At 45.2% G+C, this 18,421-nt stretch overlaps 1 protein-coding gene across 1 annotated transcript; it reads left to right on the top strand.

Moving 5' to 3' along the window:
• Positions 1–6,784: 6,784 nt before the first annotated feature.
• SERPING1 (serpin family G member 1) lies at positions 6,785–18,267 on the top strand. The gene is made up of 8 exons (XM_014792848.2): positions 6,785–6,803; positions 7,301–7,375; positions 8,891–9,380; positions 10,853–10,987; positions 12,593–12,796; positions 12,991–13,130; positions 16,595–16,814; positions 17,756–18,267. Exons 2-8 carry the CDS (start codon positions 7,325–7,327, stop codon positions 18,007–18,009), a joined length of 1,494 nt encoding a protein of 497 aa, XP_014648334.2. The 5' UTR covers positions 6,785–6,803; positions 7,301–7,324; the 3' UTR covers positions 18,010–18,267.
• Positions 18,268–18,421: the final 154 nt, after the last annotated feature.

The raw sequence follows: 18,421 nt of genomic DNA, 5'->3' as shown, positions 1-18,421 counted from the left end.
AGAACAGCCTGAAACTGGAATAAGTGTCCATCAATAGTAGAATAGAAGAAACTGTGGTAAATTAATGTAACAGAATTCTATAGAGCAATGAAAATGAACAAACCACAGCTACATGCAATGATATGGATGAGTCTTAAAAGCATAATGTTGAGTGAGAGAAGACAGATACCTAAGAATACACACTGCATAATTTCATTTATATAAACTTCCAGAATGACCAAAACTAACTATGTTATTTAGGAATGGTAAAATAGGTAGCAAATGTATAAAGAAAAGTGAAGAAATGATGATTATAACATTCAGATCATTGTTTCCTGGAGGGGAATGGAGTTGTGATTGAAAGGGGAACAGAGGATGCTTCTGGCACGCTGATGATATGCTATTTCTTGAACTGGGTGGTGGTTACATGGATGTGAACTTTATAATATTTTATATAATTTTCCTTATGAATTGTATTTCACTATAAATTGTGGGGTTTTTTCAATGTTACAAACACAAAGACTCTAGGCAGCCATTGCAGATTCTTTTTGCATTGTGTGTCTCATCAGAAAATGAAACTAGGGCCAGCCCGGTGGCGTAGCAGTTAAGTTTACATGCTCCACTTTGGTGGCCTGGGGTTCGCCGGTTCAGATCCTGGGCTCAGACCTACTCACCACTCATCAAGCCATGCTAAGGCAGCGTCCCACATAGAGCAACAAGAAGGATGTACAACTATGACATACAACTATCTACTGAGGTTTTGGGGAGAAAAAAGAAAAAAAAACAGGAAGATTGGAAACAGATGTTAGCTCAGAGCCAATCTTCCTTAAAAAAAAAAGAAAGAAAATGAAACTAAAAGTCTAAGTGGGCCTATAAATGCTTTGTTCAAGGAACAAACCCACTCTTCATGGAAAACTCCATCCATGAGTAACGAGTTTATGACCACTCTAATGGGAAACAAAAATGGTGACTTTTCCTGGAATTTATGGGAAATTAGTCATCACTACCCAAAAACTGCTGTCATATTCAAGCACCTTTTAAGTGCTTTTCAAACCTATCCTTTTTTTTTTTTTTTTTGGTGAGGAAGATTGGCCCTGAGCTAATATCTGTGACAATCTTCCTCCTTTTGCTTGAGGAAGATTTGCCCTGAGTTAACATCTATCCCCATCTCCCTCTATTTTGTATGTGGGACGCCACCACAGCATGGCTTGATGAGCAGCGTGTAGGTCTGCACCTGGGATCCGAACCCACAAACTCCGGGACACGGAAGCAGAGCATGTGAACTTAACCACTACGCCACTGGGCCCGTCCCTCAAACCTGTCTTACTTAATCCTCAAAACGACCCTGTAGGGGAGACAGTCGAACCCCCATATTGGATTTTGAAACTATGACTCCTCGGAGAGGTTAAGTTCCCTTGGACAGTTAATAAATAGGCAGGATTTGAATCCAAGTCTGTGTGACTCAAAGGCATATGCCCTTCCCCATTCCTGCACTGTATCTAATCATACAAGACATTGGGGAAAAAAAAGTGTAGCCATGGTTCTATCTGAAAAAAATTACAATTTATGGCAGATAAATATTTTGGTGATGAAATACCATATGATTTCTCTCATTAAGTAGTAGATAATAACAACAATAAACAAACACATAGAGACAGAGATTGGATTCTTGGTTACCAGAGGGGAAGGGGGGAGGGAGGAGGGCGAAAGGGATAATTAGGCACATGTGTGTGGTGATGGGTTGTAATTAGTATTTGGGTGGTGAACATGATGTAATCTATGCAGAAATAGAAATATAATGATGTACACCTGAAATTTATACAATGTTATAAACCAATGTTACTGCAATAAACAAAAAATTAAAAAAAAAATAGAAGCAAATTAATAGTTAAAAAAATAAAAAAAATATTTTGGTGATGAGATATTTACATGGTTTGTAGGGCAAGAATAATTACATTTTAGAGGCTGAAGCAAAGAAAAGTCCTCAATTGGGTAAGTGACCCTGTGAGTTTCATGTCCAAATGGGGCAGGGCTAGGATCTTGACTCCCTGTCCCCTGGCGGGCATAGATGAATGAGGCATGGGTCAGGCTAGTCAGCTTTCCTGGAACTGGGGCAGGCACTTTTCTCCTTAGGAGCAGTGCATGGGAGCAGAAGCAGCCGGTCAGAATAAGAAATCACAATCCAGAACCAGCCCTGATGGCCTAGTGGTTAAAGTTCGGTGCGCTCCGCTCTGGCGGCCCGGGTTCAGTTCCCCGTCGTGGAACCATGCCACTCATCTGTCAGTAGCCATGCTGTGGCAGTGGCTCGTGTAGAAGAACTAGAAGGACCTACAACTAGAATATACAACAGTGTACTGGGGGCTTTGGGGAGGGAAAAAAAAATAAAGAGGAAGATTGGCAACAGATGTTAGCCCAGGGCGAATCTCTCCCAGAAAGAAAAAAAAATACTTTAAGAAACACAATCTGAGGGGGACCAAATTCACAGCTGAGCAAATAGTCCAAACCTGAGTTTCTTATCCAAATAGGTGGCAACAGAGCTGGAGTCAAAAGTTAGAGACAGAAATGCGGCAGAGAAACCAGACAATTTGCTGCGTAAGAAGTGTAAAAGTGGGCAGGCCAGAGGGAGCCTTCTGGAACCAGAATGCAGTTTGGGAATCAACCCAAATGTCTGTCAGTGTGAAATCAAAGAAAGAGTTTGTGATACATCCACACACTGGAATACTATGCAGCTGTGAGGAAGAAGGAGATAGAGCTGCCCATAATGACATGGAACAATGCCCATGGCACCTGAGTAAGAAAAGAAATTCTGGAACAATAATAATTATGTGTGGGAAAAGTATATATAATTTTATAAATAGGAGGGTCTGGAACACTTGGAACTGTTACCAGCAGTTGTACCCAGAATAACTTTTCATTTTATAAATGTCTGGATTGTTTGAAAAGTTTCACAAAGCACATATATGACATTTTAGTGATAACTTTGAAAGAATAATATAAAATTTCCTTAGAAAGAAATAAATGAGCCCATTTAAAACACCCATAAGGAGTCTTCAAATATTTCTGTTCTACCCAGAAAAGCTTTGTATTCCTTGGCCCTCCAGAGTCTTCAAATAGGTTGTGAGTCTGGGGTTTGGGGTGTTTGTGTCTCAACAATTATTTGGATCTAATCCCTGTCTTTGTCTCTCATTCCCATCTACCTCCTATCAGAAGACTGAAGGGAAGATGAAGAAAAGAGAGTTTTTATTTTATTTTATTGTGACAAGGACATTTAACATGGGATCTATCCTTTTAACAAACTTTAAATGTACATTATCGTGGACTATAGGGACAATATTGTTCAGCAGATCTTTAGAGCTTGTTCATCTTACTTAAGTGAAACTTTACACCTGTTGATTGATAATTCTCCATCCCCCGACCCCACTCCAGCCCCTGGTAACTACCAATCCAATCTTCTACTTTATGAATGTGACTATTTTAGATACCTCATCAAGTGGGATCATGCAGTGCTTGTCTTTCTGTGTCTGGCTTATTTTACTTAGCACAATGTCCTCAAGGCCCATTCGTGTTGTCTCATGTTACAAAATCTCCTTCTTTTTTAAGGCTGAATAGTACTCCGTTGTATGTACATACCACATTTTCTTTATCTACCCATCGACAGACATTTAGATTGTTTCCACATCTTAGCTATTGCGAATAGTGCTGCAATGAACACGGGAATGCAAATATCTGAAAAGAGGGTCTTTAGCAGAATGGTCCTGTGAACTAAGACTCTCTAGTGGGTTCCCAGGAAGGCTCAGTTCCTGGAAAGTTGAGCAGGAAAGAGCCCATATGGGACAGACTGATGAGAAAGGGGATGAGTGAAGATGTTAGGGGAGCATTGGCAGCAGGAACCCTCACTGCCCCCTCACTCATGGCTGCCAAACCTCTGCCTTCCCCCAGAGAGGACTATGTAGGAAATAAGAAACAAGGTTCAGTTAGTGGTCCATCTTTACTTACAAGGAATCAATAACCCCACAAAAATGAAAGCCAAAACATAGTTCTCAGAGCAGTAGAAACATCATTCTCACACAAATACACAGTGAGAACATGAATGAGACAAACATCAGGATGACAAAGCTAGTTCAAAGAATGATGAAAGAAACTAGTGTGTGTGTGTGTGTGTGTGTGTGTGTGTACTCAATGAAAAAGAGAATGTTAGAATAACAAAGCTAAGTTAGCTACAAAGCTGCCTACTGCCTCACAGGGCAATAAGACCATAACCTTTGGGACTATCATTACTATCTCTTCCAAATGTTTCCATTTCACTCTCACCTCCATCAGACAAAAAACATTTTCATCTTATCCTTTTTGGCAGGTCAACATCTGACATTACAGACTCTGGGCCCTGATCCATAGTAAATAAGAAGTCAAAGAAAATTTTCTTCTCCTAGAATGGTATTTCTCAGCCAGGGTTCTGAAGACAGGATGAGCCCTAATGCCCAAGGTACATTTGTCTGTAATCAATCAACCCCTCTCTGCATCTAGAATGGTGCTAGTTGTGGACAATCTGTGGGAGAACTGACAAAACAGTCACTCCCAACAATTTTCTGTGCTTTGAGAATCAGGTGACCCTGATTCTTCTGCCCTATTTCCAAGTTTTAGATCACTTTTATTCCAAGGAGAAACTATAGGTGTATAGACTGGGAGAAAGCGTTCATCTATAGCAACTTGTACCTTCTGCATCTGAGGACTCGGCTGAGAGAGAAACCTGATAATACACTCGGAGGACAAAGAGAGCTTAGTAAGAACTTGAACCTCATCCAACACCAGGAAACCCACAGGCAGGAGAAGCCATGCAGACATACAACACGGGAGAAGAGGTCCCTGTGGGCTCATCTCTCCTCACCCACCAGAAGGGAAGGTTCTCATTGTGGAGAAACCCTAGACCTGCCCCCAGGGGTGGGGGAAGGACTGAATTCACAACTCTAAGCTGATTGACTATCTGAACACCCACACTAGGGAGAAATTCTCCAAATACCCTGATTAAATCAACTTCAGGCCATTCACAGTGGAAAAAAGTGCTAGTGTCCTCAGTCAGGGAAGAGCTCCAGCTTCAGCCCCAGCTTTGTCAGGCAGAGAATCTCCACAAAGCTGAGACACCCTCTAAATGTCCAGAATGAAGAGATGGCTTTGGCCAGAGAGCTAAGATGTCTGAAGGAGGTATACCAGCACGCTGGGAAAACCTTTCCATTGGGCCTTGTCCACCTTGAAACTTTGGTCCACACATCGCCACCCTCCTGCAGCTCGGCACAGGATGCTCACTCTGCGGCCTGCTTCGGGTTAGCCTCTGGTGGGTGCCAGTAATTTATAGGGATTAATACAGGATTTCCGGCTCAAACATACTTGGTCTACATCGTGAACCTATCACTTACTAGCCGTGTGATGTTGGGTGAATCAATTAATTTCTTGAGTCTCATTTTTTTTAATCATTTAAGATGGAATTAATATTAGTACTCACTTCATAGGTGTCAAGAGAACTAATGAGAGGATGAATGAGGTTGATTCCCACCACCTTCTTTTTGTTTGGGTGACCCATTTCTCAGAACCAGCAAGCTCATGTGCCTTCAAGGCCCCCAGCTTGGGTACCCTGGAGATGGAGAAGTGGTGTTGTGTGTGCAGCTGTTCATGGTACTGATGAGAAGAAACTTCCTATGGTTTAGGAGGTTCTCAAGTAGCCACAGGGTATGAACCACCTGCAAAGCTGGCGCAGTCTTTATGCGTCTTTTCCAAGGACCCCCAAGGAGACACACAAATATTCTCCAGTTTCTGTCTTTGGTCAGTCCCTTAGAGTAGCAGTTCTGGTGCTAGCAGCCAACTTTCCTGAAAGTGCCAAACAGGACAGGCCCAGCAGTGAGACGATCCTAGAACATTAGAGCTGTATTAGGTCATCAGAAACCGCTTGTTTTGCAGAGGAAGTAGGGTTGCCAGATTTAGCAAACAAGATAACAGAACCTCTAGTTAAATTTGAATTTCAGATAAATGACACAAAAAAATTTTTTTAGTGTATGTCCCAATATTTCATGGTCATACTTTCAAAAAATTTTTTTTTGTTTATCCAAAATTCAAATTTAACTGGGCTTCCTGTATTTTATCTGGCAACGCTGAGAGGAGAGCTAGGTGCTGAGAGGGAAAGCAACTGGCCAGGGTCAAACAGCAAGCCAGGTCTCACAGCCAAGTCTGTTGGTTCCCAGACTACTGTCCCCCTCCACACACCCTACCTTTCTACTTTTTAGGTAAGGCGTATGCTTGCTGGGCTGGGTGCCTCGATTTAGGTCCAGTAGAGGCTTATTTCCAAGTGAGAGTGATCACAGACCAGACATTTAAGTGCACTAAGGCTCAGTTTCTTAACTATCCGATGGGCACAACCGGGCCTATTTACAAAGGGTTACTTGGAGGATCCACCGAGATGAGCAATTCCGGGAAACGTGGTTGCTTGTAAACTGGGGAGCACATTTGGTGTCTGTGCTGTTTTTATCATGATCCATGAAGATGGGGGAGGAAGCTTGGCTGTGGAGAGATGAGAGCTGCACCCAAGCTTCCCAACCCCCAACCCCCATCCCAAGGGGCTTTGGGCTAAATGCCCGGCCCGGCCCACAAAGCCGGACCAAGTGTTCCATCCCGTCCCGATTTACGGGAATTCACACCAGCGATCAATCATCCTTAATTTGTAACTGGGTAGTGTTCTGGGCCAGCCAATAGCTAAGACCGACCCACCCTCCCTTCCCCTGTGGGACTATCCACTCAGTCTGCACTGAAGCTGCCCAGTGACCAGGAGTTTGGAGCAGGTTTGGTGCTGGGGGGTGGGGGGAGCAGGCTTGGGGAGGGGGTGTTCTCTCACCTCCTTTTTTCCCTCCAGCTTCTGCCCCACTTTATCTCTGCAGTCTCTATAGGCTTGCTTCCACTTCAGACTTCTTAAGACTTCCGCCTCCCCCTCCTCCTCCCAGGCCTGTCGTGCCCGGCCCTCTCTGGACCTCTCCTCCTCCCCCTGCCTCTGGCCTCATTGTTTGGCTAAAGCAGGACCCCCGTGATGGAACAGATGGACGGAGACCCGGGCCTGGGGGGAAAGGCTGGGCCAGCCGGTGCCGGGAAAGGGAAGCGGTTCGGGGAAAACAAAACAGAGGGAGGAGCCAGGGAGAAGGGGGCCGGGGAGGGAGGCGGAGGGAATTCGCAGAGAGGGGCTAGGGCCTGGAACGGAATGGGGGCGGGCCCCGGGGTGGGGTGGGGTGGACGTCCCCTGGGCCCCGGAGCTCGGAGCTAGCTCTAACGCTGGCTGGCTTCGCAGGTCCGGACAGACGTCGCCGCCCAGATGGCCTCCAGGCTGACCCCGCTGACCCTCCTGCTGCTGCTGCTGGCTGGGGTGAGTGGCCCCTTCGTGGGGTTGGGGGTGGGGCTGAGGATTAACCCTTCAGGCCCCGGAGAATGAGGAGAGCTCCTCTTGGAATCAGCAAGTGTGATCCTCGCACCGGCACTCGTAGAGAGCAGCAAGAGCCGGGGACTCAGACCCACGCAGGTTCTAATCCTGGCCCGCTAGGTATCGGCTGCGGTGGCCTTGAGATAAGTAACTTCTCCGAGCCTACCTGTCCTGATTTGCAAAGTGGAGCATAAAGCAGAAGGATCAAAGAGAGGAAGGAGATTGCAGCATTTTGGAATATAAAAGCAAGGGATTGTTGTGGAAAACCGAGCTGGTGGTCGGGGTGGGGGGGGGAAGCGGGGTTGGCTGCTGAGACAGGCTCTCCGGAGGCTGTGAAAACAGGAGAGGAGTGGTAGCAGACCGACCTGGGCCTAGGCAGCGGTTAATCACAATGAGAGGTCCTAGTGGTCTGGGAGGTCGGGGATAAGGGATAAGCGCCCAGGAGAAAGGTGCATGCTTGGTTTGGCGTGTGCATTCGTGTGTGTGTGTGTGTGTGTGTGGAAGCTGGCATCTGCAGTGCCCTCCAGGATTCAGCAGATGATGTGATGATGACCAAGGCAGCTGGAATCAGACTGAGGCTTGACTTCTAGTTTTCCCTCCAGCTTCTAGGAGACCCTGGGCTAGTTACTTAATATGTTTCAGCATCAGTTTCTTTTCTCAGTGAAATGGGGTAATACAGGCTTTCTCAACTTGGGAACTATCGACCTTTGGGCTGGATAATTCATTGTTAATGAGGGGCTGCCCTGAGCATTGTAGGATGTTTTGCAGTCTCCCTGGCCTCTACCCGCTAGGTTCCAGTAGCATCTCCATCCTCCTCACATCCCCTTTTCCCCCTACGACAACAAAAATGCCTCCAGACATTGCCAAAGGTCCCCTGGGACAAAATTGTCAAAATTGTCTCTGACTGAGAGCCACTGGTCCCTACTATTTCTTCCCCCCTCTTCCTTCCTTCCTTCCTCCCTTACCTTCTCCCACCTTCTCCCCTCCCCCTTCCTTCCTTTTGGAATGCTGATTGTTTTCAATACCTGCTAATGGGTTGCAACCCATGATTTGAAAAACCACTGATCTAAAGCAAAGGCCACAAGCTCAAATGTCTATTCAGGCCAGGCAGGTGAGCCGAGACAGGCAGATATTTAGAAAACATTGCAAGAACGTAGATAAATGGCAATTGACAGTCAGCTCCAAAGTTTGGCAAACAACTTCCTGTATGGCAGTAATTGCTCAGAGATAATAGGCCCTGCTTACTCCCACCCCCCTCCCCCCCACACGCATGCATTGCCCCCTCTCTGAGGGAATTGGTGGTGGCTCTAGAGCAGCCCCCGCCCCGCCAACCAGGCTTTCTCAGGAATTCTTCTCTGGTACAAGATGTTTTCCTCATCCTCACCTTCTCTTCCTACTTTGAGTATTTGAGGGGACTGTGCCTCATAGGAAGAAAATGAAACTCAGTTTCTTGACCCACAGGATAGAGCCTCCTCAAATCCTAATGGTACTAGCCACAGCTCCACAGATCCGGAGAGCTTGCAAGGGGAAAGCAAAGGAGACATCTTGGAGGGAAATGTCTTGGAGGGAGATGTCTTGGAGAGAGATGTCTTGGAGGGAGAGAGCCCCAAGAAGGTACCTGTTCAAGAAGAGGTGGAAGTGGGCTCTCCCACCTCGCTGGAAACCGAGGCAACCAGCATAACAGCCAACACCACTTTGGAACCCACCACCCAGCTCTGCATCCAGTCCACCACTGAACCAACTACGGAGCCTGCTACTGAGTCCCCCTGCCTCTGGCCTAACACTTCCTGCTCTGACCAGGACAGTCACTCAGCAGAGGTCACGTTGGGGGAGGCTTTGACAGATTTCTCCGTGAAGCTCTACCACGCCTTCTCATCAGTGAAGAAGCCTGAGACTAACATGGCCTTTTCCCCATTCAGCATCGCCAGCCTCCTCACTCAGGTCCTGCTCGGTAAGAACCTGACTGAGTTCTCTCCAGGTTGTATGTTAGATGCTCCCATGAGGGTCGCCAACCCAGACACCTACAAAGCTATGCCTTGGGGAGGAAGCTGTAAAAATGGGCTACATTTGGGCCAGGGAGAGGAATAACCTTTTAATTCTTGAACATTCATTGATTCCTTCATTTAAGAATGATTTAATAGGCACTATTGCTTATAAAACCCTATGGACTATACAAGAACGTATAAAACATGGTCCCAGCTACCTACTGTGGTTCAAGGGAAGGAGATAAGGACGAGTAAACCGTAAGAGATAGACATAGAATAGAATCCTCACAGTGCTGCTTTCTGGCTCTGTGACTGGGCCTGAGCCTGAGTCCTCATGTGTAAAATGGAGATAATTGTATTTACCTCAAAAAATTAAGCAGATAGCCCATTGCTTGACTCAGTGGGAGGTCAAAAAAATGTTAATCCCTCTGCCTTCCTGAGGAATCGCTGTCAAGTCCCATGGGGTAATTACCCTAGGAATGGCACAAACAAATTGCTAAAGGCAGAGGAGACAGAGCTATCACTCCAAGGGGGAATTCCAGGGAGGGTACTAGATACAATACAGTGAGCATAGAAGAACTTTTCTTCTGGAGTCCCAGAATCCTAACATCCCTGGCCTCTATCCACAAGGTACCAGTAGCACCTCCCACTCCCCAATTATGACAACCAGAATGTCTCCAGATATTGCCAGATGTCTTCTGGGAGGCACATTTCAGTTGATTGATTTTGGTTAATTTTTTATCGCCCAAAAGATATGGCTTGAATCCTGTCTCCATCCTCCATGCATTAACTCTGTGATCTTAAATTGAGTAGATGACTTAAGCTCTTCAACTTCCATTTCCTCATCTGCATAATGGGGATAGTAATTGTCCTAATGTAAAAGGGTTATTGTGAAGATGCAGTGAGATAATAAAGGAGAAGCACTTATGATGCCTGGAACCAAGTAAGTGCTTGATAAATTTTATCTATTACTGCACGGAAGATGTGTACGATAAATATCTAATAATGAATAACTAAAAGGATATTGAATATCCATCCTTTTGGGGGATGGATTCTCTGGTGTCTTCTCTTAGTAGTGATCTAGTGTTTCTGCCTATAGGGTGAACCTTTGTAAACCCAAACCAAGTAAATAATAGTTAATGTGGAACAGGCAGTGATTGAACTGGGCTTTGAATGATGAGTGCATTAAAATTAGGTAGAAAAATGGGGGAAGAGAGTATTCAAAGCCCTAGAGAAGCCTGTGATTATAACTTCCCCACCCCTCTCTTTCTGACATATGTATTGTCTTCTGAAACAATGCTTCCAGCTCTGACAATATGAGATTCCCTCCATAGCAGGTAGCAACCCCGCCCTGCAGTTTGGTCCCTGAAACCTAGTCCTGAATGATGGGTCCCCCACTCCTCCTGCAATTGCCCCTCATCTCTGCCCTTTGTTGTAGGGGCTGGGGACAGCACCAAGAGAAACCTGGAGAGCGTCCTCTCCTATCCCAAGGACTTTGCCTGTGTCCACCAGGCCCTGAAGGCCTTCAGGTCCAAAGGCTTCAACTCAGTCTCTCAGATCTTCCACAGCCCAGGTGAGTGCCTGGGGAGGGGCGCAGCTGCTGAGCAAGGTCCTGAGGATTCAGAGGGGGACCCAGCCCTTGGGAAAGAAAGGACAGGGAATGTTACAGGGGTGGAATGCAGAGCAGGTGAGGGCCTCAGCAGAAATCCCTGGCTGCAGCTTCAGGAGCTGGAGAGTTCTCCAGGTGAGGCCTTAAGCGAGTCATTTGTATTCTGTATTCGTCAACTCCGTTTAGAATAAGAATGTCCTGCATTCATGAATAGAGAGGGCTGGAGAGCTATCAACATAAATTAGGCAAAAATTTTTTTGCTGATCCGGTTCCAGAGAGTCTTGGGCCTCCCATTCTTTGTCCTTTTGTGTTATATGAATTTGTTGTCATTTATGTGTCTTACATTATTAGGTAGGTAATAAGAGCAATAACCTTCCCCAAATAATCAAATGCAGTATTCATATTTTGCTCACTAGAGCCCTAGGGTTCTGCAGAACTGCTTCAAGAGTCATGGTGGAGTGGGGGGATTGGGGAGTGGGGTACCACTTCCTGTGAGAGGGAGATAGAGCCAGCTGGGCTCTGAGCTCCCACCCAGCCTCAACCAGAGCCAGAGCCCTTTTATATTGTGGGCTTCAGGCGTGACTTTATTTGAAAACACAGTTCTGCTGCTTGAAAACTACAGATCTCGTGTGATCCCCTCTTTAAATAAAGGAAAAAATTTTTTCCCTGTCTTTTTTTTTTTTACTATAAAAGCAATACTTGTTTGTTGTAGAAAATTGAGAAAATACAGAGAAGCAGAAAGAAAGAAAGAAGACGCACCTGTCACCCCATTATCTAAAAAAAAACACCGTCTTTTTAGAGATGGGAAAAATATGGGTCAGAGGTGTTAAACCTTATACTTACTTCTTTGCTATAAATCAACTTTATTCTCTGTCTTGCTAGTTTGGTGGAAAATACAACTGCTTTCAATATTATCTATTTAGTCCAGGAAAATTTTCTCTTTCAAACACTATTTTCTTTAGTGGACCTGGGCTTTGGAGAGCAAAAGCCAGGAAGTCTCGTCACACACTTTCACTGAGGCCAGGAAGCCGACCCTGTTCCCTGCTGAATTCAGGGAAGAAAAGAGGGAAAATATAGGCAAACAGGCGTTAAGATCTCAAAGTTATCTTGCCAAGCCAAGGATACATGGCAAGTAGAGGCAGCAAAGGCCTGGGATGAGTTCTGCTCTAAGTTCAGGGTTCGCCATCTTTGGACCTCATTTGTCTTCTCTATAAGAAGAGCGGGCTGGGCCGGCCCGGTGGCGCAAGCAGTTAAGTGCACGCGCTCCACTTCAGTGGCCCGGGGTTCACAGGTTCGGATTCCAGGCGCGCACCAACGCACTGCTTGTCAAGCCATGCTATGGCGGCATCTCATATAAAGTAGAGGAAGATGGGCACGGATGTTAGCTCAGGGCTGATCTTCCTCACACACACAAAAAAAGAGTGGGCTGGACTCCTGCTCCAGCATGCTGTGTTCATCGGAGCGAGCAGGAGTGATGGGGAACATGGTCCCTCTCAAAGCCTGCTCTTGGAAGGGGAGAGGGTGTTCAGGGGACTCATGCCTCCCTCTCTCAACCTGCCCTTCCTCCAGACCTGGCCATAAGGGGCGACTATGTGGAAGCCTCTAAGAGACTGTATGACAGCAGCCCCAGAGTCCTGGGGAATGACAGTGATGTCAACTTGAAGCTCATCAACACCTGGGTGGCAGAGAACACCAACAACAAGATCAGCCAGCTGCTAGAGAGCCTGCCCGCCGACACTCGCCTTGTCCTCCTCAGTGCAGTCTACTTGAATGGTAAGGGAGCCCTGGACCAGGTGATCTTCCCATCCTGAGTCCTTCCTCCCTTCCTGGCTTCAAAGCCCACCCAATCCAAAGTTCTACAGCTAGATCCCATTGTACCTGTCTCACCCCTTGCTAACTGGGCTTTAAGTGGCTTTTCATCCTTTCCCTGCCTGCGTTAGAGTAATCCTACCCCTTCTTCCTTCTAGCCAAGTGGAAGAAAACTTTCAATCAGAAAAATACCAGGATGGAGCCCTTTTACGTCAAATCCTCTGTGAAAAAAGTGCATATGATGACTAGCAAGAAGTACCCTGTGGCCCATTTCACTGACCACACTCTGAAGGCCAAGGTAAGTTCTCGGCCTTTCCCACTCCTGTTTCAGAGCCAAGAATCTTGTGTGTCCTGATTTCTTTTCTGCTGTGGCCCCATCAATTTGGAGTACACCCTTACTAATTTGTGCTTTCTACTCCATCTGTATTTCCATCCTGTCTTTTCTCCTTCTCCCTACTCCAGCCTTGACCGAGGCAGGCATTGTGTATTTTAGGCTGGAAAGCAGGATTCTAAAGTTTCTTCATTCATCTCTACTGCATCGAATGGCAAAAAGTGAGTTGTGTTCCTATTCTGTGCTTCTGTTTCTCTTTCCAGTCAGCCCACCAGGAGACCCTAGTGGCTTAGTAAGTCCTGTGTGTACCTGTGTACAGCATGCATGTGTATGTGTACATGTGTATAGATACATCCTTGTGCGCATATATGTGATAAGTGCATGTGTGCACAACTGTTAAATGGCTTAAGTTCCTTAGCAGAAATTGAACAGTATAATTTCAATGGATAGGGAGGGAAGATAGCCCAGAGGATTCTAGTTAGTAAGCTGTCTCATGCCCTCTGACCAGATATTTCTACGTTGTGAGGGCAGCAAGATCCAGATCTATGAGATAAAAAACGTTGGGAGATACCCAGCGACATAGTACCAGGCCGAGAAGTAAACGATCTGTTTCTGGAACATGCCAGGCTTATTCCCACCTTGGGAACTTTCACTAGTTTTTCCCTCTGCCTGGACCCTTCTTAACTCAGATTTTCATAGAACTTGTTCTTTCTACACATTTGGGTGTCGGCTCAAAGGTCACCTTGGTAGGGAGGACTTCCTCCTTAAAGGAGCCCTCTCCTCAGCCTGTAACATCACCCTGTTTTATTATATTCGTGGTACTTAACACTCTCGGAAATTATGTTCTTTTTTTGCTTACAATATTGTCCTTTTCCCTGAGATATTGTCTTGTCTCTCTCTTTGGGAACAGAGACCTTACCTGTCTTGTTTCTTACCATAGCCACAGGGCCTAGAACAATACCACGTATAATAAGTGCTCAGTATTTGTTTTGTGAATAAATGAACGAATTCATTGGATGGTGCTAATGTGAGTGGCTAGGAAGACTTAACAAAGAAGGTTATTTTTGACGATTCTTAACCATTCATGCGTTTTTCTACCCATCCATCCATCCACCCACCCATCCATCCATCCATCCATCCCTTTTCAATGTATTTTACCGTTTGTAACTATTTAACAAAACCAGAATAGCATGTATAAGGCAGAGCAGGGTGAATATATATGGCATGTTCAGGGAATGGGAGAGGACATCAATGCGAGGTTTTATTAATGCCAAAGGAGGAAGAGTTTTGTACACAAAAAAACACTATTTACAGTTCCTTGGGTTTTAAACAAATAGTTGATTTAATGTATTAATGTTATGAACTCAAAATCAAAGTCTTACTTAAGCCTTTTAATTTTAAGCTGAATTTGCTACATTATTTATAATAATTTTCATATAAAACACTTTCATATGTTCTTTAATTAAGCCCTTTTGGAAAGATTAAACTCCTTTAAACTAGTGTTCCATTTACAGAAGTGGTTAATGTATACACATAAGCTCAAAGTATACTATACTTTGTAAATTTAATATATTTGATTTTCTTTTTAAGTATGTCAAATACCTGACAGGGCAGAAGTACCACCCTGCTTGGCCATATCTTTCAAGCCCCTAAAGCCCACTTATGAACTGAAAATTAAATTTGAAGAGTAAATCACTTCCAACCAACATCTCAACATCATTCTCAAACTTAATGAAATTATCCTACACTTTTTTGCTTAAAAGCATAAAACTAGCGTTTCTGATTCTCTTAAAAATTATAAACTCTATTTTAAATAAAAAACACATGGATTACCCTGAACTTAATACTATGGCGTTAATACTATGGAGTTGGTTTACTTTGTCATTCCCGTACTTAATTCTAAATCTTCTTGGCACTTATGCTTACTTACTCAACTAGGAGGATTAGATTTACAACTCAGGTATGCTGAGGTTACTGGCATGAAAACTCAGGACCACAATGTGGTATATATTATTATTTTATATATATATATATATATATATATATATATATATATATATACACACATATATTTTATATATATATATATATATATACACATATATTTTATATATATACATATATATATAATTTTTTTTTTTTGGTGAGGAAGACTGGCCCTGAGCTAACATCTAATGCCAATCCTCCTCTTTTTTGCTGAGTAAGATTGGCCCTGGGCTAACATCCGTGTCCATCTTCCTCTACCTTATATGGGATGCAGCCACAGCATGGCTTGACAAGCAGTGCGTCAGTGCACCCCCAGGATCTGAACCGGTGAACCCTGGGCCACCGAAGCGGAGCACGCACACTTAACTGCTGCGCCACCGGGCCGGCCCCGGTAAATTTTTTGGTCAGAGATTCAAAGTCCATCCACAGGACTTGAAGGATACATGTTGCCTAGATGAGTATACCCTATTTGGAGCCTACGTCAACAGGAACCCCATGTCCATGCTCTTTGGTTGATAACGGTTTACAACCTGCTTCTTCTGGGCCATTTTTTAAAATTCCAAAAGTTCAGTTAATTTCTTCATTGCCCAGTCAAATTTGTATTCTAGATTCTTCTTGTCCATCTCTCAACCTCAACCATAATGCCATTTTAATGATAGTCTCTTATATCCTATTAGACTAGGGTTTCTCAACCTTGGCACTATTGACATTTTGGGTTGGATAATTCTTTGTTATGGGGGCTGTCCTGGGCATTGCAGGATTTAGCATTATCCCTGGCTTCTACCCACTAGATGCCAGTAGCACCGTGAGCCCCCTCTCCCCAAGCTGTAACAACCAGAATGTCTCCAGATACTTCCATATGTCCACTGGGGGCAAATTTGCCATGGGTTGAGAACTCTTCCTGTATTAGACCCATGGCTCCTGTATTTCTCTCATACTTTCATCTGGCCACCAGTTGAAAGTCCTTCTAATGGTAAACTGGAAAGGTAGACCAGGATCGGCTTGTACACGATCTTGAATGCCACACTAAGAGATTTATACTTAATCTCATAGGCAGTGAAGAGCCATTAAAAGTCTTTAAAAGGACTGACCTGATAACTCTGGAGGTATATTATGCATGTCATTTACTTTATGCACAACACACTTGAGAGGAGGGGAACGGGGCTCGGAGAGATCAAATCACTTGCCTATATTAACATAGCTGAGTCAGAGTGTGATCCTTGACCTACGTGATCAGAAACTCATGCTCATTCCTCAGCATCTCACCGGCACTGAGTTAGACCAGCACTGTGCACCCAGCTGGCATCCCCATTTCGTGGCAAAGCCTGGGTCTGGCTACTGCTTGTTAAAGTAGTACAGACTGTAGCAGCAGACTAAAGATCAGAGGGTAGGATCCAGGAGAGAGTTGGGATGGGAAGACTGATAAGATGTGTCTTAATCTCCAGGTGGGACAACTGCAGCTCTCCCACAACCTGAGCTTGGTGATCCTGATGCCCGAGGGCATAAAACAACGTCTCGAAGACATGGAGCAGGCTCTCGACCCCTCTGTCTTCAAGGCCATCATGAAGAAGCTGGAGATGACCAACTTCAAGCCTACTCTCCTGATGATTCCTCGAATCAAAGTAAAGAGTGGCCAGGACCTGCTGGCGATCATGGAGAAACTAGGTGAGCCCTGGCAGCTTGGGATTGCTCCCGGGCCATCAGAGGAGAAGGGGAGGGATCCCTAAAATGTGGTTAGCGTAATCTAGAGTATTTTTTACATCCACCGTCTCAGGCTGTCCCTCCATCCTGTGAGTTAGAGGGGCAGGTGCTATTATCCATTGGATCATTGAGGAAACTGAGACGCAGAAAGTTTCCGTTACTTCCCCAATGTCCCTTGAGCTAGTTAGGAGTGAACCAGAACACCAATCTGGGTTTCTAGCTCTGACCGTTTCCACCATGGTTCGTTATGACATAGACACTGGGACAGGTGACCAAGGTGGGTTGTGAATGCTCCTTCCCCAGAGATATTTCATAACACACAACCACCCCATGGAAGACTAGCAAAAAGAATAACACTTAATCCCCCCAGATAGCAAGAAGCTATCTGGATAAGAGGCTCTGGAGGCTTCTGAGTTTAGGAGAGGCAACAGAGACTCCATTTTCTAACCTTTGGCCTCACTTCCTGATCTTTGACCTCATGTCCAGGTATGTTACTTCATTTTCTGTGATAGAACTTGACCACCTAATAGATGATCTTGTTTCCTAGTAGGTGACATCACACCCTTGTATATGACCTCAATTGATAACATATGATCTCTTTCTGATGTATTACCTCACTTCCAAGGTCGTTGTTGATAAGGAAGCAATGACATCATTTTTCAGGGTTTTTTAGTGGGGGATGGAGGCAAGGTCTCTCGCCTCTTGAGAGAAAGTGGTGGTTGGAGTGAAGATGGATCCCACGAACTGGACCAGAAGGCATGATATATAATTTGACAAGCAAGGAAGGAGGAGAAAGAGAATACTGGGACTTGGGACTAGCCCAGAAGATTCAGAACAACTGTCTGCAGCAGGTGAGGGTTTCCTGCTGGTCTTTGACTCATTGCTTTTCTCTGGTTATGCCCTAGAATTCTTTGACTTTAGTTACGACCTCAACCTGTGCAGGCTGACCGAAGAGCCAGATCTTCAGGTTTCTGCGATGCAGCACCAGATCATGCTGGAGCTGACGGAGACTGGCGTGGAGGCAGCTGCAGCCACGGCTGTGTCTGTGGCCCGCAATTTGCTGATCTTCGATGTGGATCGGCCCTTTCTCTTCCTGCTGTGGGACCAGCAGCATGGATTCCCTGTCTTCATGGGACGAGTATATGACCCCACAGCCTAAGACCTGCAGGGGTCAGGCAGGGACAAGCCTTACCCCTCTAACCTCAGCTCTTCAGTTGCAGCCCTGCTGCTGCCTGCCTGGACTTGCCCCCAGCCACCTTGCGCCTTGGTTCTTTGCCCTCCACCTGAAGGACTCCCTCAGGGTCTTGTGAAAGGACCTGCTTCTGTCATCCCTTCCCTGTGACTCTCTAAACCACTTTTTGCAGCTTTCTCTGGTACAAGTACACCAGACTCTACAAATAAAACCTGGCAGACCATGTCTTCCTCTCTTTTATTTGCCTTTCAATTTTAGAGGACAAGGGCTACCATGGCCCCTGAATTGCCTAGCTATTGCTGTGTAACAAGTCACTCCACACTTAGTGGCTTAAAACAGCAAGCATTTATTTCACATAAGTCTCAGGGTTGGGGCTGAG

The sequence above is a fragment of the Ceratotherium simum genome, chromosome 34 (assembly GCF_057802395.1).
Source record: "Ceratotherium simum simum isolate JZ-2026a chromosome 34, ASM5780239v1, whole genome shotgun sequence".
Classification (NCBI taxonomy): domain Eukaryota; kingdom Metazoa; phylum Chordata; class Mammalia; order Perissodactyla; family Rhinocerotidae; genus Ceratotherium; species Ceratotherium simum.
Note: the sequence above shows the minus strand (reverse complement) of the source record. Positions and strands in the feature narration are given on the sequence as shown.